This window comes from Acomys russatus, chromosome 2 (assembly GCF_903995435.1).
Source record: "Acomys russatus chromosome 2, mAcoRus1.1, whole genome shotgun sequence".
NCBI lineage: Eukaryota > Metazoa > Chordata > Mammalia > Rodentia > Muridae > Acomys > Acomys russatus.
In genome coordinates, this window is record NC_067138.1 from 68143139 (window position 1) to 68165096 (window position 21958).

The 21958-nt window shown below is 42.3% G+C and overlaps 1 protein-coding gene across 1 annotated transcript in view; it reads right to left on the bottom strand.

The window, feature by feature from the left end:
* Positions 1–1166: 1166 nt before the first annotated feature.
* Positions 1167–21958, bottom strand: part of Svep1 (sushi, von Willebrand factor type A, EGF and pentraxin domain containing 1) — a 183308-nt gene continuing 162516 nt past the window's right edge. Inside the window, exons 41-47 of the mRNA XM_051162513.1 lie at positions 15350–15413; positions 12166–12339; positions 10699–10875; positions 7493–7663; positions 6415–6510; positions 4245–4340; positions 1167–1283 (exon numbers count right to left, since the gene is read on the bottom strand). Of these exons, the coding sequence (XP_051018470.1) occupies positions 1186–1283; positions 4245–4340; positions 6415–6510; positions 7493–7663; positions 10699–10875; positions 12166–12339; positions 15350–15413 (876 nt within the window). The 3' untranslated portion in view covers positions 1167–1185. The remainder of the gene's footprint in view (positions 1284–4244; positions 4341–6414; positions 6511–7492; positions 7664–10698; positions 10876–12165; positions 12340–15349; positions 15414–21958) is intronic.

Genomic DNA, 21958 nt, shown 5'->3' on the forward strand with positions numbered 1-21958 from the left:
GTTTATAAAACAAAACAAGCCCCAACACCGTGTTGGTCTTCCTTGGTTTGTGTTCCAGGAGCTACCAGGAAGAGATGATCCTACTTTGGGAGATGTGGTGGGGGCGGGGTTAAAACCCAGTTCTTCTCTTCCTGAAGAGGGAAAAAAACAAAACCAACAGGCTGGAGAAACTGGGTAAGGAGAACATTCGGGGGGGGGTGCTCAAGGAAAAGGAAGCAATAAGTCTTAGCCCAGTAGGCACATCTGTAAAATGCTTAAGGATAAGGGTCGCTCCTCGGGAGAATGAACCACCTTGGAAATATTAAAATACTAGTAAACATGCTTATCAACTTCAGTAGTTTCATTGTAGTCAAACAGTTCAAACATCAGCTAGTATAGTTTTTCTTCCCTTCTCTCTCTCCCTCCCTCCTTCTCTCTCTCTCTCTCTCCCTCCCTCCCTCCCCCCCCCCCCCCCCCCCCGACAAGGTTTCACTATGTAGCCCTGGCTGGCCTGGAACTCACAGAGAACCTCCTGTCTCTGCCTTCAGAATGGTGGGATGAAAGGCATGTACCACCGTACTGAATCTTGCTAGGACATTTTCTATAAAATATGTTAATTTCATTATTTTATATTCTGTTCAAGAGTATTACTTTTTATCATTTATGTAAAATGTTATGCTTTTTAATATTTATGTATTTATTTAATGTGCACGTGTGTACATGTATGTATGTGTGTGTGCCTGCCACAGCTCACAACTAGAGGTCAGAGGACAATTTGCAGAAATCGTTACTCTCCCTCTACCTCGTGGGTCCTAGGGATCAAACTCAGGTCTTCAGACTTCACAGAAAGCACCTTACTGCTGAGCATCACCAGCCCTGCACCTTTTTCTTTAATCATGGAAAAGTCTGTCCCAGCCCTTGGGAGGGTGAGGCTGAAGGACCACGAGTCCACCATCACACAGGGGTCATATCAGCCTCTCTATGGCTCCAGTTTTGGTGAATGTGCTGCTGACGGGAGCCAGTACTGTTTATTTGAGCTCTTGTTTTCGTCAATCCTGACTTGGTGTTTTCTAGTGGCGGGTTTAGCGAGAATACGTAGACAGCCTGTGACGAACAAAGTTTACACTCCAACTAGAGATACCTTCTGGCTCTTGAACTATCACCTCCCATCCCTGGAAAACAGCTCAACACTTGCATTGGGTTGTCTTACCTGGAACAGTCATGTCCTGCCCAGGCTGAGAGACAATGGCATCGGTTTGGTCTTACGCATTTTCCGCCATTTAAGCAGGGAGACTGGCAGGTAGCTGTGATGAAAAAACAAAAACAAAAACAAAAACCCCACAACCCACATACATTCACTCAGTCAATACTCAGACATTCTAAAGATGCCACAGAGGCTCATGGGGGTAGGACTTGTTCCTTTTTCCCCTGAGCCATCAGTGACTATTCCTCACACACTTTACATCCATATGTGTCATCACTGCCCCTTCCGAGCTATTCAGGTTTTCACATCAAGTCCTTGTGTTAAGTTTCCTCACACTAAGAACAGCATTACTGATCATGTCACGCCCACTAGGTTCTGTCTTTTAAAAATATTTTACTGCTACTATTTTCATGTGTGCAACCAGTCTGGCACTTAGTTCTGAGCTTTTAGCTTTTTATATACTCAGTTAATTTATGACTCTCTGGAGGGAGCCAGCAATAAACTCTAGACTGGCTAAGCCAGACACCAGTTTACAGAAGAATAAGTCTGTCCCACAGAGTGCCCAGAGCAACAGATGGGCTGGAGAGATGGCTCAGTGGTTAAGAGCATTAGCTGCTCTTCCCGGGGACCTGGGTTTGATTCACAGTTTCCACATGATGGTTCACAAACCATCTGTAACTCCGGTTCCAGAGGATCCAATGTCCTCTTGGGATTTCCTCAGGTACCAGACATGAAAGTGGTTCACAGATATACATGCACACGAGACACTCACACATGTAAAACGAGGTGTCCAACTGCCCTTCATGTTTGGCCAGGAGACACAGCTCATGTTTTTTTTCAAATTAAAAAACAAAACAAAACAACCCAGGATTAATCAGAATTAGAGAACCTTAATTTGGGTTAAAATTAAAATTAGTAACAGATGAAATCCTGAGAGAACACCCAAAGATGGAGCACATGGGCATCTTCTTTTTTTTTTTACAAGCCCACAAATTCTCATGTGCACGAGTCTGTTCACTAAAACAGCGTGGCCTGAAAACGTTGATGAAAGTCCATTACCCACAAGTCCACCCTGCCGAGTGAGGCCTTCCAGGAAGAAAATCAGGTGATGTTTGTTAGGGGAGAGCTGGGCATGAGCTTCACCTTAGCACAGCCAGCCAGGCCTGGCTTTCCTAGGTGAAAAAAAAATCTCAGCCTTTATAAAATTCAGCGAGCTGTCTGCTAAGCGGCTACCAGGCAGGAAAAGTGAATACTAGGCTTTCCCCTTGAAGGACCCTCTTGGTACAGAAGAGTCAGAGCGGGTCAGCAGGATACACTTATTTGCAATTGAGATGTAATATGAATAAATTAATAAAATATATTTTAAAATATCCTTAATTGGTCCAATTATTAAAAAAAAAAATCAGAAAAAAAATTTGATGAGACAAAGAGGATAAAACCCAAAAAGAGTAAAACTTGAGCATCTCAATCCGACTCCCCACAGCTTCTGTTTGCTGAGACGAGAAAACGTGACTCACTCTCAGGAGCACGCTGTGTGCTGGTCCCTGACTAACTCATCACAACAAGCAGTATTTTCACTTTTCAACTGCTTCCTCTTTCCTTCTCATGCCCATGGGGGCTACCCACTCACTCATGCTCTGTATCTTCTGCACAGCGCTGTTTCCTCCCCCCTTAAGTGCTTTTCACTGAGGTCGCACAAATCTGTCTTCAGTCTCGATGTATTTGCTGGGAACCTAAAGGACCATACAACTGCCTTGCAGACCACTCCCCTAGTGTGTCCCAGATGCCTCAAGTCCATCTTCTCGCCTAGACATCGACCTGCTGCTTATCGCGGTTCCTCTAGCTCAGTAAATGACAGTCATTTCTATTCCTGAGACCACACTGGAAAGAGTGGAATCGCCTCCCTCTGTATCTGTAGCCTACTCCTGGCCCCGACAATCAGATCTGTAACCAAGTAGTGTTGAGTCTTCTTTTACAGCTTCTCACAGAGCCACTTTGGAGTTATTATTTATCTCGAGTTTGTTATTTCTTGTCTACTGTGTATCTATAACTTCCCAGCTAATCCCTTGCTGCTGCCCAAAACCACTTAAAAAAAAAAAAAAGACAAAAACAAAATCTTTTTATGTGTATGGGTGCTTTGCGTGCATGTGGGTCTGTGTACCATGAACTTCCTGGGTACTCAAAGAGGCCAGAAAAAAGCACTAGATAACCTCAAACTGAAGTTACAGGCAGTTGTGAGCTGCATGTACTGGAAATTGAACCCAGCTCTTCTGAAAGAGCAGTCAGTGCTCTTAACTATGGAGCCTTCTCTCCAGCCCCCATCACTGTGTATTGCTCCCGCCTAAAACCTCCCCAAGGCTCCTATACTCTCAAGGCATGGTCCCACACCTTGAATTTGCCACATACATTTCCTGATTCGGTTCTGTCCATCTTTACAGCCACACCCTGCATTTTCTTGGTGGCTTCTGTCAGATGTGGCTGAACTTCAGTTCTATAACAGTCTGTACCTGTGTGCTTCATTTGTTTTGTTTTGTTTTGTTTTTGAGACACATTTCTTTGTGTAGACCTGGCTATCCTGGGCTCACTTTGTAGACCAGGCTGGCCTCGAACTCACACAGAGTTCTGTGCTCTGCCTCCCCGAGTGCTGGGATTACAGGCAGGCACCACCATGCCTGGCTCATCCAGTGACTCTTAATGATGGTCGGCCTGGAAACGGAGCTGGCAATGAACTGGTAGATGTTACATAGGATCCAGAGAAGAGGTCTTGCTAGCTCGTGGGGGTACAGCGAAGGAGTGAGGGACGTTGCTCAGGAAGGGTCAAGAAGGTGCTGACTCAGATGGCGTTCTTCGGAGCATTCTCCTGAAAAGTGTTTTTTCAGCCAGGGGTGATCCAGCTCGGGCCTGAGACCTGGCCGCAGGGCCATCTTGAGACGTACCTGAGAATGGCTGGCACCCTGCTGTTGCAGTGCCACCTTTCAGACCAACTTCCTTTCCTCAGTGTCTCCTACGGCATGTCACGAAACGAAAGCATCAAGAAAGCAAACCATGGGAGGAAGCCTACCTGTATGACAGCGGGACCCAGTCCAGCCTGCGGGGCAGTCACACTGATAAGGGGCCACACAGCGCCCGCCATTCAAACAGGGAAGTATACATATTGCTAAAAAACAAAAACAAAGACCAAAAAAACCAGATTAAAAAAAAAAGCATAGAAAAGAATTTGATCACAACACCCATGCTCCGATCTGCCCAAATGTTCAAAATCCATTTTCTTGGAGGAGGAGCTTCACATGGCCACTAGAGGATCTTCCCGTATCTTCTGCTCACTAATGAGTATTGCTGTGAAAGCAGGAGCTGGGCGGCAGGCTCCTCCTTACTCAGATGTAACCACTGAGGCCACCGCCCTCTTTCCCGGAAGGCACTCTGTTCCTGGTGTTTGCCAATTGCTTTGCTTTCACTTTTTTGCAACATAAACGGAATGAACTCCATTTCTAAATCATTTCAAATGTCTTTTGAGAATTGGGTAAAATGCTGTAGGAGGACTTGGCTGCTTCAGGCCTTCTTCTTGAACTACGTGTGAGAATTGGAGTTGGTTGGGCTAGACCATAGGCTCCCGTTGGTATGATTTTAGCATTAATAAGACAACTCGCTCTTATTTCCTAGGAAGTGATGTGGAGCATGTGCCATCATTGCCTTGCATGAACTAGGAACTGACCACTTTGCCTTGGTGGGGAGGCCTTGGGACACTCAGAGGAAGGGTAAGTAGGCCACCAGGATGAGACCTGAAAGGCTGTGACCATATGGTGGGGGAGGAGGTCCCCTTCTGTCACAGAGCTAGGGGAGGGAAATAGGGTGAAAGAGGGAGGGAGAGGAGAACTGGAAGATACAGGTGAGGGGATAACAATTGAGATATAATCTGAGTAAATTACTTAAATAAATTTAAACGAATAAAAAATAAATAAAAAAGAACTAGGAACTGGCTAGAAGCACAGATGCTCAGGTCCCATCTCTGGTCCACTGAACCTGCATCTGCATCTTAAAGGCTCTCCAAGATGCTTCTATGCAAATTAAAGTCACGGACGTCCCTGCTTTATGCACAATGGCTGGCATATGCTCAGCGAGCTAAGCCAGCCTGTGACTAGGGGATCCCAGAATCGTTGGAGCCTAAATATTATGGCACGGAAGCCTGGGAGCCAGCCCCACATGAAAAGGAATGAATATTGGAAGGAAATCATCCTGACACTTTTTTTCTTAGCCACTGTGAAAATACTTGCTTTGATTAACTGACAGCAGCCATTATTCATTTTCCTTAAAAGAACAGATGAAAAAGTCACCCTGAATAGGTTTTAGAGTTGGCCTTGTGTTTACTGGGGAAAGAACTTGACTGCTGTCACACCAATGACTCAGCTTCTTCACACATGAAACTGTTTCCTCCTTACACATTAAGACATCGAAATAACACACTTCAGACATGAAAAAAAAATCACTTAACAGAACATATTGCGGGCCATCGAGATGGCTCAGTAGCTAAAAGCACTTTCTAAGCAAACCTGATGATGTGTGTTTGATCCTCAGGATTCTCTGTGGAAGGGGAGAACCGACTCCCCAAAGTTGGCCTCTAAACTCCACGCATGCGCGGACACAGATTAAAAAAAAAAAAAAAAAAAAAAAACCCAAGTAGTTATTTATACGCCCTTGATAAACTAAGCGTATTTTAAGTAAGCATCAAAGTTCTGCTAATTTCTTAAGTATTGTACAGATTATGGCTCCCGGCTCCCCTTGTTTTCTTAATCAGGAGTGACTTTCTTGGAGCTAAGAGCCATGATGGACTTGCGTATCCCCTGAGAGGCACAGTGCTCTGTGATGTTGCACAGTTGTTCCAACTGTAGCACATACAGGCTGTGGCTGGACATCCCTGAGGTGAGAGAAGGGAAGAGAGGGCTGTGACATGATTGGAAAGCCCCTTCCTGTAAAAGCTCAGTTACTGAGTGCCAGGAGGCACGAGTGACTTTAGATGAGGCGACTGCATGTCTGCTCAGTTACAGATGATGTAAATAGATCTTCTGCAGCCAATTGATGTGTTCGGGTTGCCCTGTGCCCTCGGATAGATGGGCTTTGAGGATGTGAGGCAAACAGTTCCTCAGCGTGGCAAAAGCAATTCCCAGGAACTCTCCTAAGTCTCTCAGCTTCTCAGGGAATAATGGGATTAAAGGAACATTCGAAGACACACTCACGCTCTTCACAGAGGCGCCCCATCCAGCCATCTGGGCAGGAGCAAGCATTTGGGCGTTGGCAGACCCCTCCATTCTGACATGGAAACCGACAGACAGCTAGAATGAAAACAAGGTGATTCATAATTCTAGAGAATTCTGGAAAGCTGATATCAGAGAACAGGATCTCTTATTCACCATTCATAAATGACGTAGGCTTTAGAGAGGAGAAATACAATTGAATACTAAGAAAGAATTTCAACATATGAAGAGAGGCACGTGTTGTTGGCTGGTACTATGACACCCTCCTTCATCTTCACATAGGTGAAACAGATAAACGAAAACTGTATTGACAACTTAGAACTTGATTGTTTCATGCATGTACCCTAAAGCACGCATAGTCAAGCTAATTACCATTTTCTAGCACATAATTGTCAGTCCTTCTCCCCCCCCCCCCGCCCCTTCCCACCCTTCCCCGCTTCCTCCCTCATCCTTTAGCCTTCCTTCCATCTTTCCCTTTGTCCCTCCCTCCCTCCTTCTATGCTTTAATTCCTCCCTGCAAACTTCAAAACTACAAAACAGCATTGTTCTTAACTGTAGGGAGGAATGCATTAGATCTCCAGGCTGTGTTCACCGTGACTATATGAAACCTTCTATTCTCCTACTAACGTCTGCATGCTCTTCCTTGCAGTCCGTGAGCCACAGCTGTGCTTCATGGCTCTCTGAGTTTGACCACTTTAGATGCATGGTCAGTATCATAGCTCTGGACTTTTAGCAAATACTTTTAGAGTGAATAAAACAACTGTAATTAAAAAAAAAAAACCAAACCAAACAAAAACAAAAACCATTCAGATGTTTCTGGAAAAGTGTAAGCTTTAGAGGAATGCACTTGGAGACCTATTGCCTATTTCCATTTTGAAGAAATGTACACGTTTTCAAAACCATAGATTAGCAAGTTATGGACAAGGACATAGTCGTCAAGCTAAGTTTAAGGTCAGGGAAAAACAAAGCGGCAGAGGTATATCATATGCTGGCTGTAATGACCTCTGCCCACACAGCCCTGCAGCCTCACTTGAAAGTGATCGTTCAAATATCCCTTTACCTCTGCAAAGAGGAGATGGTGTCCATGTTCCATTTTCTAGGCAAACACTCCTCAGAGAACCTTCTAGCATGTACCCACTGTAACAGGAGTAGGTGATCATGTCCCCGTATTGGTAATGTACACCTCGAGCAATTGCGTTTTCTACGTGAGTTGGAGGCCCACATGAGATCTCTACAGGAAGACACAAATATCAATCAAGCCCTTCCAATCAACTCAGATTGAGAACGGAAACCGAGTCAGTTTAAGGAGCATAGATAAGATACCGACACAGACTGTTTTCACCTGTATGATGTCTAGAATATTAGAAACTGAAAAAAACAAAAACAAAAGCAAAAACAAAACAATCGGCAGCTTTAGCCAAATTAGATTACAAGATCCCATGGTCTTTGCCCTGCAGTTCAAATGTCTGGGAAGAGCTGTTCGAAAGCCAAGGAAAGACACATAGCAGAGAAGGAGGAGGAGGCGGCTGCTGAGGAGGTTGAAACAAAATGCTTATCAAATTAGCAGGGGTGGGGGGTGGTGGGAGTGGAGTATGGTAGCCTGCCATCTCAGAGTAATGACCGTGGGCTATGGAATGTTCTGTTACTGAATAGAGCAGTGCCCGCAACCCAGTGAGTGCTCAAGATGTGTTTAGGAAACGAATGGCTGCAGATACCAGCCTGGGGTTGAGTTTCATGAAATTCAGGACCCCTCTGTGATACTTCATGGCGGCGTCTCTGGGCATCTGCCTTAGGCTGAGTAACCATCCCCTTTTCAAAGCTTCATGTTCTTGGAAAGTATTATACCTGTTTTTACTTTGAAGATTTTTATACGACATCTCAAGATAATTCTGGGGCGTATTGAGGACTGGGCTGAACTCCGTGTCCTGTTAGTTTGTGTGATCTATCAGACTTTATGAATGGGCTGACCAAAGGTAATTTTGTTTTATACTATTAATCTCTTTTCTTTCTTTCTTCTACTAGAAATAGATAATTTTCTCATACAATCTATCCTGGTTATAGTTTCCCCTCCCTCTGCTCCTCTCAGTTCTGTCCCACCTCTCCTCTCCTCCAGATCCACTCCCTTTCTGCCTCTCTTTAGTGTGGGAAGAAGCCATGCCAAGTTCTGCCATGTCAGAAATCCTATGCTTAGGCTGTATGCTGTGACCTTCTAGTTGCTGACCTTTACCTCACAAGGTCTTGTGTTCTAGGCTATCCTTGGACTTTTTACCTTTGAAAGAAGTAGGGAAGTCCCAACTTGGAACCACCCAGAGGATCTAGAAGTTCTTACAAGGAACTACTCAAAGAACTAGGAAGTTCTACAGGGAGCAATTTAGGCTATTGTATTCTTGCCCGGGGGCTAGGGTGAGTGAGATAAGAATAGATCCTATTGACCTTGCCCTATATATGTTTCTGCTAGTCAGCAATAAAGTGAATCTTGATCAGAAATGTCCTGACTGGATTCGTTATTTCTTGCGTCTCTGTATCCTACTTTCAATCCCCACTCCCTCTTTCAGGTGAACCCTGATTCAATTTTTACAGCAGGCCGGGACCCGACACTTTAGAAAAGAATTTTAAAAGACAACAATAAAACATGACAAAATAAAATATAATAAGATAAAACAAAAATTATCACATCGAGGCTGGGCAATGCCTTAACAGGGAAGAGAAACCGCCCACTATATATCCCAGACGGACAAGAAATAAAACACTGTGCTTTTCTCAGATAAACAGGGAATGTCAGACAAGCGATATGATAAGCTTCCTGTGAACTATATCATAGAATAGATGACCTGTCATAAAAACATTGAGGTAAGTGTAACTGGGCGTAGAGCTGTCAAGGTATGAACCACAGTAAAAGCACCATTTGTACTAGGCTAGGGAGTGCGGAGGGACCAGAGGGAAGGGCTTCTAAGACTGGGGCAACAGCCTATAGAAAAGAGCACAGAGAATTGATGCTTGGCTTATAACAGCTTGATAATCAAAGCATGGGCTTCACATCACCTATATGGGAATCATCTGGTGTTCTTCATAACGCATTGATGGGCTTTCCATCTTGAGAGCCTGCATCTTACATACCTGCCCTGGGTGGCCCTAATGTGCGTTAAGTTTTAACCATCGATTTGTAGGGATTAATATGAGAAGCAGGTAGGCAGGCTGAGGAAGGCAGCTGCTCAGGCAGAGGAAGGATATGTGGTTTTCATCCAACGACTTCCTGTCCGGTAGGAAATGTGAAAGAGGCTGGAGGGTTAACGGCTCCTCTCCAAGGCAGCTTGTGATCCACTCCAGAATACTGAATGCTTGCAGCATGCATCGAAGGAGCATTTGTAATGAACACACGTTCCTCCCTCCTCTTGTTTCCAGGGGCCTGAATGGCACGCATCAGGGAGCCAAGCACCAAGGTGCGGATGTGTGGGCAGAATGAGGTCACTTGGCCCAATTCTCCTCAGGCAGGTGGCTTTAAACTAGACCAGAAGGCCAGAGAGAAATCTAATGTGCACTCACTTACCTCTTTCCCTTGCATTAATGGATGATTTCTTAAGTGTTGGCAGTATACTGTTAGCTAAAAATTTGGTGCGTGTGTGTGTGTGTGTGTGTGTGTGTGTGTGTGTGTGTGTGTGACTGTGTGTGTGTGTGTGTCTTGGGAGCAGGGCTACTGGCCACCTCTTCCCATCTAGAGAAACTGTTGATACAGTATACACCAACGGATTTATTCTAGAAAACAAATCCACCATAGAAGTATTACTGTTGCCTTTTTCTGGCCTCTACAAGCCACCAAATATGCACATGGTGCGCAAACATATATGCCAGCAAAACCACTCTTACATGTAAAATTAAACACTTAAAATACATTTGTTGTTAACAGAACCAAGCATAAAAATAAAATAAAATAAAACAAAAACAAAGCCGCCAAAACATCAAATGGCCTGCAAGATGGCTCAGAGGTAAACCCACTTGCCAAGCTGGAGAATGGGAGTTGGATCCTTTGAACCTGGTTGCCCTCTGACCTCTCTCCATTAATGCTGTATGTGACACCTGCTCTCGCGTACTCTCTCTCTGTCCTTCTCCCCCTCCATCCCTCTTCTCCCCTTCTCTTACACACTAAGAGGAAATAAAATATGCAATTTACTTAAAAAGGAAAAACAAATTCCTCAGAAAGATGGAAAAGCCGTTCACACTAATGTACACCCCCCTGCCCCCCGCTGTGCACTCTGCCCGTTGACTTACTCTCACACTTGGCGTTGGTCTGTGTCCACGTCTCATCAGGGTTGCAGGTGATGACACCGTTGCCTTTGAGCAGGAAGCCTTCCCTGCACCTGATGGATACGTTCTGGTCGACATAAAACTCCTTTTCAGAGAGCAGAGCATTGTCCGGAATCACAAAAGGGACAGGGCACGGGTTTGCTGTAAAAAGGCGAGGCAGACGCTTACTGAGATGGCCTCTCTTCCCCCCCTCACCTCTTTAAAGTCAAAGCAAAGAGGCCTGCGGGACATGGATTCTCAGGGACAATAAAAATAGAAATCTTAAAACATTTTCCAAGAGTCCAGCCTCAGCCTCATGCCTCTCCTGACTCAGTCCCACCGGGCCCAGCAGGGTTTAACAACCTAGAACTTCAAACGTTTAAGCATGGATTTACCTTCGATCCACATAAAATTATTTGTAAAGATTTAAAAATCAGGCATATAAGAAATCGAGGGTGACATTGAGTCCTCCCTCAATATGTGAGGAAGTTCGACAGCACGGGGAACACCTTTCTTTCAACTAAAACGCCCTTCAGCGAGGAGAACCCTCAGACACTGCTGCGCGGGCGGGCGAGCAGGGCCTGCGCTGTGAGGATCAGAATGCTAAGACCTCGTGCTGCCTTTGTGGGCCTGATGGTAAAGACGGGAGGTCCCCACAGCTTAGAGGGAGCGCAGCATGCTAGGGCTTGACTTCGTTCAGAGAAAGAGCATGTCCCTGTACAGACACAGGCTTCAAGCTATTTCAATTTTTCTGATTTGAAGTGGGTATAAAATAAGTCTTGCCAAAGTAGGGCTCTCCTTAGTTCTAAAGGCTCCATTGGTATACCTGAAATACCTTAAGCACTAGCCAGAAGCCTCCTCAAGTTATATTTCATTTGTATTGTTTTCATTAAACTGGCCAAATGATCTCTATTTGCCACATGTATATGTGTTACATCAACATTAGATTTGTAACCATATCCTCCTCCTTTACCTCCTTTCTTCCCCCAGTAGAATTTGCAGTATCTTCATTGCAAAAGGTTTTCATTGATTTGTATTTTCCCTTAATCCCTGAATTTAGTCAGCCAGGAAATCTATTAAGAGCTGATTCTTTTTGTTTGTTTGTTTGTTTTTGTTTTTGTTTTTGTTTGAGATAAGGGTTTCTCTGTGTAGCCTTGGCTGTCCTGGACTCGTTTCGTAGACCAGGCTGGCCTTGAAGTCACAGGGATTTGCCTGCCTCTGCCTCCTAAAGGCGTGCGCCACCATGCCTGGCTAAGAGCTGATTCTTAGGCAGGCTATTACAACATAATACAAGTAGAGTTTTAAAATATCCCATAAAGTTGAGTTTTATGGCCACAGGTGGTTTTCCCTGAACCCATTTAACTTAGCAGTGCTTCCTCTTCATTTCATATATGAGAGAAGCTGATTTTGAAGCCAAAGGTGATTAAAATGGCTCCTAAAGTCAACACACACGTTTGCAGACGGGAGTCAGGTGACTCCAAGTTCCATTTTCAGTGCAGTGTGCCTCAGGGGACCCTTCCAGGGTGTAGCCTCTGTTGCAGGAAAACCGCAGGCTGGGTCCAGATGTGGTGTTTTCCATGACAGCCTTGCCATTCAGAAACTCAGCCGGAGCCTCACATCTGTTTTCTAAAAGGAAAAATAAAGCTTTGTATTAAATGTGTTTCAAATCTCCATTGCTTCTCTTGTTATAGTTGCTGAATGTACTTTGTAGTGTGTGTGTGTGTGTGTGTGTGTGTGTGTGTGTGTGTGTGTGTGTGTGTTGTGCGTGTGCAAGCATGTAATATTCATATACATATCAAACATATATATCTAGGCATGCCTACTTATGAACAAAACAAAATAACATTCATTAATATAGAAAAAAACCCTGTATGTATCGGTTGGATTATCACATGATCACAAGTGAAGATTGCTATTTAGTCCTATGAGGTTCATCTGTCTTTATGTAGTTTGCTAATAGTGATGGATATGGTGCAGTTTTAGATGCCCATGTGCATGAAATAAAGGAATCTCATGGCTGTGAACTTATCATATACCAGTTTTACTATTCTTTTTTTTTTTTTTTTTTTTTAATTATACTTGGTTTGTAAAACCAGATAAAAACACAGGATTCTAAGATACATCTGAATGTCCTATAAATAACATACATTATTCATCACAAATACTTCTCAAATACTGTGTGGTACATATTCATATTAAAATTATTTTTCATCTGAAATTTAAATTGAACTGAGTGTTGTGCATTTTTCTTCCAATCAGCAGCAATTCTGAGATGAGCTCAATAATACTTAAAAGAAAGTGGGTCTCAGAAAAGCTAAATAACTTGGTTGTTTATAAAGGCCTAAACAGGTGCTCAGTGAGATGATGTAGGTGGTGAAGGTGCTGCAGCCAAGCCCGGTGACCTGAGTTCAAGCCTCGGGATCCACATCTCCCGCAGAAGGGGGGAAGTCAACTCCTGAGTTGTCCTTTGACCTCCAGATGCACACTGTGGCTCGTGCACCTCCACTTTTCCACATGTACAAAAGAAACAAACAGATGTTTGAAAAGGAGACTGAAAAGGTAAACTTACTATGACATAAACTATGAAGTTAAAGTGTCAGGAAGAAGAAAACCTGAGTGTGGGGGAATTAGAGTAGAGTCCATTTCATGTTTTAGGGGCGTCTGACCTTCTGCCTACGATACTAGGTTGTATTAGAGCTATAGAATGGAAAAAGGCATTGAATCCTTGAGAAATGTTACTACTGGGAATGTCCTGCCAAAAGAAGAATTTAGAATCCTAAAAACTGGGCTTGAGGCCTATATATATATATATATATATATATATATATATATATATATATATATATATATATATATATATATATATATATATATATATATATATATATATATATATATAATTTTTTTAATGGAGTTAGAGAAGGTGGTTTAGGTCAGTGATCTTTAATTTTAGCTTTATGTTTAGCTGAAAGAGCTTGTGCCTGAGGTCATGTGTCAGGTGAAATGAATGAGGAATTCTGGATCATGGCTTGCACAGGGGAGCAGCAAGCGTCCCCAGATATATGGTGCATGGTCGCCAGCTTAGGAAGCTGGTTGACACACGTGATGATTCAATTGGATCAGGATGGACACAAACAAAATACACAAAACCCACTCTGGCTTCCTTTAAGCTCAGTTCTTCTTAGTTTTCCCCACTGTATTTTACTTTCTAGGCAGCTTCTCTCTCTTTATAAGTGGTATAAATACATTTGAACGAGATACCCAGGGCTTCTGATGCTGCTAGTCTGTGGGCTGTGCTGGCCGAAGGCATCCTACTGAGGTGCTTCGGCTTCCTTGAAATCCGATAACATATATGAAGAAATTCAATCATTTCATAAATTATGTAAAGATTTACAGGCCAGATTCTCGCTGCCTACATATCAACTTCAAGAACTGTTCATGGCTTTGAGGGTACCTAAAAATGTGCATAATAACGGGTATCAAAATATTGTGATTACTCTGAGTAGTAGTGACCTTAAACTTTCCTGATTTGTGTTGTCTAAGATCTTGAAATTAATTTGTGTAACTTTTAATAACTTAAAAATGGCCACTCATTAACACCAGGAAGGTTTCTAATGCCAGGCATGTGGGATTCCTCTTTGTTCCTCGCTCTCATTCCCTGCACATACAAACACTTTTTGAATATGAGTAGTTTAGATAGCATGCTACTGGGGTTGAGATATGCAAGTTCAACACATGACATAAACTTGTATAAAATGCCATGTATAATGATATTATCGTATAATTATGCCATGTACAATGAACATATGAAATGAAAAAAATTAAAAATAATAAGTAAATAGAGAATGTTAAATGTTTGGGACCACACTATATTTTGACATATGACTTAATTCAGATATTAAATAAAATATATTTGAAGTCAAAAGAAACGGTGGGATAATTTAAAAAAAGAAATGTTATTATGGACTGTCCCAAGTCCTAAAAAAGGTATTTCTGTGACTTGAGGTGTTACTGAACATTTAAAAATATTTCCAACATAATGTCTACCCAAGTTTTCGAGAACTACAAAAGACACGAAAAAAGGTTTCTTCATTAAATCACAACCATACAATATATTCCTTTACAGACTTAAGGTTCTTAAAGACACAAAGTTATTTCACTGGTCTACCTCTGAATGTATGGCTGAAGCCAGGGGAAGAAGGGTAGACATGGATTAACTGACACGTTGCCAAACAAAGTTGGCTGTTATCATAAATTCTTGCAACATTCTCTCAATCATGAGTATCCAACACCATTAAAAATGATGTCATTAGTGGCCAGTTGTTTCATCTATGAGCAACCATTCTAAACTCATTCACTTATACCTATTTTTGGAGAAAACACCCCAAAGATGCGAATGAATGTGCTTCTAAACTAATTTTTTTTCTGAAGCAGCATTTTTATGGCCTCTTGCAGCTAATCTCCAACCTCTACCACAGATTTTGACCCTTAATAGGCTGGGGTCCTTGTTCTCTTTTAGTTTTTGTGTCTGTTTTATTTATTAAGGTACAACATGAATATATTAAGAAATGGGGACACATTTTTATCTTGTGTGCTTGGTTTCTTCTCTGGGACCCTTCCGTGTCTCTTCACTCACCTCTACACACTGCCACCTGTCCACTCCACTGTCCGTTCTCCTGGCAGACTCGCTCCCCGTTCTCCTGTGAACCAACAGAGAGGGGTCAGGATCCTAGTTTCATAATAGAGAGACAAGAAGAGACTGTGAAGCCACCTTAGCCATGGACTTGGGTGGCTTAGCACTGGAATACTAAACGAATATATTAAATGAATATAATGTAAAGTTTAGAGTCTCAAAAACAATTTCACCAAAATTCCTCCCTGGAAGAATCATGTGATGATGGCAGACTTGGCTTTATCTTCTATTTTAAATGACAGCTAATTAGAATCCATAAGGAAGACTTGCAAAGAATGGAACAGCAAGGCCAGAATTAATTTTGTTTAATATTTTTAAAATATTTTGATTGCATTTATCCTTCAATACTTGATGCATAAAACAAAGCATATGAAATACTATATTGGTTTGAGGACTGAAAATTTCAACCATGACACTTATCTATTACATTGAAATTTATTAGGGGACTTTTGTGTTTAACATTTTAAATAATCTGGTGAAGTCTAAAAATTACTTCTCTGCCTTCTGAAATATAACTGTAGTGAACAATAATTTGTAAATATCTGAACATATTTAAAAATATACCATATGCTTTCAGGGCTGTGTAGGCTGCTTGCCTCCAGTAGCATCTAAGGTACTATTTTTTGATTCCTGAGTATAACTTTTGTTCATCTTTGCTTTCTATTTTTCTGTTATATCTTACCAGAACCACCTGTGTTCCTAACTTGTATTATGCGTCTAATCAACCCTTAAACAACAACTAATTAAAAGTTTATAGCATTACATATGAAAAAGACAAGGTTTTAAGGTCCCCTGATCTCATGTGGGGCATATATGGTGCACAGATGGGAGTCAGAGAGGCCAGAAGAGGATCCTGGGGTCTCTCTCTCTCTCTCTCTCTCTCTCTCTCTCTCTCTCTCTCTCTCTCTCTCTCTCTCTCTCTCTCTCCACCCCTTGTCTCCCTCTTCCTCTCCCTCTCTCTCTCTCTCTCTCCACCTTTACCTATCTATCTATCTATCCATCCATCCATCCACTCATCTACTCTATCTATCTATCTATCTATCTATCTGGATCTAAGTCCATATAATTGTGAATCAGCAACAGCTAGGAAGCTGCTAACCCTTTACTTTTGTTTCTTATCCGGATTGACTGATACCCTTATTGTTTTCCTTTGGGGTATTTTTTTTTTTTCTTGAGCCATGCATTTAATTAAGGATAATATTGCTCTGAGTGTGGTGGTGCAAGCCTTTAATCCCAGCACTTAAGGGAGACAGAGGCAGGTGGATCACTGTGAGTTCAAGGCCAGCTTGGTCTACAAAGGGAGTCCAGGACAGCCAAGGCTACACAGAGAAACCCTATCTCAAAACAAAACAAAATCTTATTAACTTTAATGGGACAGTCCTATCCTGACTATCCAAAGGAAAACAAAACAAAACAAAACAATAACAACAACAACAACAACAAAAAGTGGTTCCATAAGTTTCAGTGTTTTTAGAAACACATTTTTATTATCTTCTTAATAAAATAGTAACAATTCACAGAGAAAACTAGGTTGGACTCAGGAGCATCTCTCTTTCCCTTTATCTTTTGTAGGTAAGGAGATAGGAGCTGAAAAATAAGAAAGAGGGATATACAAATATAGAGGGAGGATAGAACAAAAGGTAGATTATTTAAGCTACTCCTCAACTCAAGGCCTTAATTGTTACTCACAAATAAGGTTATTCTTAATTCATTTGTATAGGATTTATATATTGATGCAAATCATGGTCATTTCAAAAACTAGTCTAATTTTATCACAAGAATATATAGCCTAGGTCTAATAGATATGAATCAATAGATATGTACAGTAAAATAGTTAAATAAGGTCTTCAAAAGCCTCAGAGACCTACAGAATATGGCATTTAAAGATGTTTTTATTGTTCTAAAGATTCTTTGACAAACAAGACAAGTTAACTCTTGGCAACACCCAGCCTACCTCAAAGAAGATGATGAGCATCAAAGAACCTCCTTATGGAGTTGGCTTCAATTGTGGTAAACTAGCCACTGTGCAAAATGTCCTCCTTTCTGCCACAGACAGAATTCGGCCTAAGAATAAACAAGCTTATATGCAGGCAGAGTTGACGGCTAAACTGTGCCAAGACAGGGTAAGCAAGTCCTCAATAGTTCCTGCCTTGCAAATATGTCTGCCAGATATATTGGACCAAAAAGCTGAAGATGATGCTCCAACATTACAGAGTGTTGGGTGTCTGTTCAGGCAGCAAACTGTCTCTGTCATTTTTTCCATTTTGGAAGCTGCTAACTTGCACTTCTGATTCACTCAGGTATTTAAGTTTTATTCCTTCTCAACTCTCTCACGGCACTGAAGACAAGAGAGTTTAGTCTTACAATTAAGTTTCGTTGGTTAAGGCTTAAGATGTTTTTAGATCAAGATAGATGTTTTAAGGTAATAGAGATAGATATGATTGATACTTATTTTCATTCAGAAATTTAGACCCAACAAAATAGAAAAGAGGTTTACTTCAAGTTTGCCAAATACAAATAGAATGTAATATTTATATAATTCCTGGTTGTCTCATGGTTCTTCATGCTGTACATAGTTTATTTTATTCACATGTAATAATATAAAATGTATATGTTCAAAATAATAAAAAATAAAATAGCAACATTTGTTCATTGTAGAAAAAATTTAAAATATATAAAAAATAAAGCCCCCACAGTTCTTCATCCACAGACAGTTTAATCCTTGTGCTTTTTTCTGTAGGCAGAGAAAGACTTTTTCTAACCTACATGTTACTTTTTAATGGTTTAAAAGAAATAGACAAGTACCCATCTCCTTAGCTCACTAAGCAGGTGCTCTCAGTCAAGTGGCCGAGTCAACAGGTTTGAGTTTCCTAGTGATCCTTGTCTTTGTTCTCTTCCTCAATGATCTCAGTGGTAAATATTCTGTTTGACCATGTCAATTTTTATTCTTATACAAATTCAAATAAATTATCAGTAGTTATTAATTTTTAAAAGCAAATAGCATCCACCCACTTCTTTAGTAACTCACAATGTTTATCATGTATTTCTTTCCTTTTCTTGCCTTGCTTTTTAACATGTCTGAGTTGTAGTTGTGTTAGCACACATTTCCCCTGCCTTCTCTAAGTTTCCAACCAACTTGCACGGATTCTTGTATGATGCTTTAGAGGCTGAACAGCTATTTTATTATTTCTGGCAGTGATTTCTTAAAACAGCTAACCCAGTCTCTAGCTGTTTAGTTTGATTTATCCTTTAGTTGACTTTAGAATATTTTTCCTACATTTTTTCAGGCATGGTATTTAAAAAAAATATTCAAATAGTTCATAAAAAGTAATTTGCCTCACGTACCAATGGGGATATATTTACACAGTAGAAGACTGTGACATAAATGCTATCGGATGTCTTGACTTGGTTTTGGTAACAGTTCAGATCCTGGGATGATGATAATTGTCCTGCACAGACTTGCGGTGATATGTAGAGGATGGTGCTTGCCCCTGTCATTTGCCTGCGGCTACCACAACCATATAAGCAAGGAAGCTCACTGTCCTGTATGTGCCAATAGGCTGAGGGCGAGCAGGCCATTTTTCCCAGTATCATTTCCCTCAGTAGAGCACATGGCCTGTAACAGAAGTCTGCTGGGACTAAGATTTGATCTAGAATTACTTTTCCACCCACCAACCTTTGATGCCCAGAATGCTTGTTCAGAATGCAAAATTTCTAGCGTGCTGGTAAATACCATGACCAAAAGTAACTTGCGGGTTAAAGGTTATTTTATGATACAGCTTACAATTCATCATAATGAGAAGTCAGGGAAGGAATTCAAGGCAGGATCCTGAAAGTGTAGAGACCAAACTAATGCCATTTTGTGTTCAGGGCCTGAGAACTTGACCTCTCCCCCCCCCTCCTCAAGTTTCCAGGGAGAGCCACAAATGTACAGCTAGTAACCACTCCTAGGAGCTTGCACCTGGGGCCAACCAATCAGAGCTACAGGTCACAGTGACCAGAACAAATGAAAAGTTGCCGCCTGCGTCTGGCCCTGGTCCCTCTCTTAGCCCTGGTCCCCTAGACAATCAGCTTTAAGGACAACTTTCCTGTACCCCTCTAACCTATTGTGTAATAGCAAGGCTTGAAACCGGCTTAGAAATACCCCCTACATTTTTTTTTTTTCCTTCAAAAACCCTGTTCTCCTATCACTAGGGGCTGCCATCTTCCTTCCTCACGAGGGGACTGACGGTCCAGCCTCTGAGCTTGACTAATAAGTGAGACCCTGTGTGATTTGCATCTGACTGGTTCCTGATGGCCTTTGGGGGTTTCGCAACTTGGGCATTACATTTGGTGCATTGGCCGGGAATCCCCAGACCTCCAGGACCCCCAGGTCCGGAGGGTCCAAGGCCTCCCGTAAGTATCTGAGCGCTCCCGTGCTGTCATTGTTTTGTTCTGTTTGCCTTCCCCCTTTCCTGTTACATGTTACTTTCCTTCTCAGGTGTCCCCACGTGACTCAGTATCCGAACAGCCAGAGGTGGCCAAGTGGATGTGCTAGAGGGTCATGGCTGTCGGGGGTGAGGGGGGCCGGAGGGCTCAGAAGACCTTAAAATTCCCCATGGGGGAGAGGAGAATCTCCATCTGGAGGTTGCTAACCTGGCTTGTGAGAGGGTGAGTTTCCATGCTGGCTAGCCAGTTCTCTTGGCAACCAGCTCTTGGCTTTTTTCTCAGTAACCCAGCTCCTTGAGAGGGCGCGTTCCTGTTCCCACCCCACCTGGCCAGTTTTACCTGGCAGCCACCTGCCTCTTCCGTGAGAGGGTGCACTTCCTGGTGGTCTTTAGGGGTTCACAAGTTGGTCATTACAAAAGCAGTGAGTGATACAGAGACTGTGAAAGAATGCCTCTTCCTGGCTTGCTCCCATGGCTTGTCTGGCTTGCTCCCATGGCTTGTCTGGCTTGCTTTCTTAGACAACCCAAGACACCTGCCCAGGGGTGGCACCACCCACAGGGGGCTGGGTATCATCTGTACACATCAATCACAGTCAAGAACTTGCCAGGCACATCTATAGGCTAAGCGAATGGAAGCATTTTCCCAATTGGAGCTCCCTCTTTTCACATGACCCTATCTTGCATCAAGTTGCCAACAGCAGCAGCAGCAGCTGCAGCAGCAGCAGCAGCAGCAGCAGCAAAACAACAAAAACCTAAGCAGGATGGCCCTACAGAATATCATGACTGCAGTAAATAATAATTTGTTATGTGTTTAAACAATTAAACAATTACTAAACCAAATCTCTAGGTTCCTTCTCCATTTACTCTCCTCCTCCCTGTCAAATTATTTCTTTCAGATTCTAGATACTTTGTCATTTGTTCTGCTGATATGCCAGAAAAAAAATATTTTTGTTGGTTGTTTTACATAATGCCACTGATACTGTTTATCAGAATTAGAAGCTTGGGGCTGGAGAGATGGCTCAGCGGTTAAGAGCAGTGACTGCTCTTCCAAAGGACCCGGGTTCAATTCCCAGCACTCACATGGCAGCTCACAACTGTCTTTAACTCCAAGATCTGACATCCTCACACAGACATACATGAAGGCAAAACACCAATGCACATAAAATAAAAATAAATTATTAAAAAAAAGACAGAATTAGAAGCTTGATAAAATCGAGTTCATTTTTATTTTTCCTGGAAGGGAACGAGTCATTTTCACATATGAGCTGTTCCCATCCTGAGACATGATGTATCTGATATCTCTATTTGGGGGGGGGGTGACATTAACAGACACAGCTGATCAAAGCCTAGATCCAGAAGTTTATAGGGATTGCAAGTTCTAGCAATTGTCTCTCATTCATTACCTGGGGTGTTTTTATGAAGGTGAGTGTCCTTTCACTTAGCATGTAGTTATTTACACATGCAGTCTGCACTAAGCATCAACCATCATCTTCAGGTATATGTTCTCAACATGAGTCTGCTTAGGAGCATCTGCTAACAGCTCTGGGTCACTGCTTTTCAGTACCAGTATGATCTCCTATCTGTCCATGCTGTTTGACACATGTCACTTCGTTGGCACGACCACCTGTACTGCTGCTCAAATGGCTTTTAAAGACTTCCTCTAGTTGGTTCCATGTTTTCTTTAAAGATTTACATGTTTTTACTTTATGCCTGCATATATGTCTGAGCACCACATGTGTGCAGCACCCACAGAAACCAGGAAGGGACATTAGAGTCCCTGGGACTGGAGCTACAGAGGGTTTTGAGCCACCATGGGGTGCTGGGAATAGAACCAAGGCCCTCTGAAGGATCAGCAGGTGCTTTTACCTGCTGAGCCAGCTCGCCAGCCCCCTCTAGGTTCCCACTATCTCAGGTGAAGAGGATTTCCAGGCAGTCTTGCATCCCTCACTATAGAACGGTATTCACTATTGCTACAAGCAGCTAGGCCTAAGTCTTTTGAAGACTCTCGGGGGATTTTTAACGTTGATTGGAATGAGAACAGTTATATTCGCAGACCTCTCCATCTTTGTAGTTAATACCAGGCTGTTACCCCAACATTTTAAGTTAAATTACCAACTTCATTACC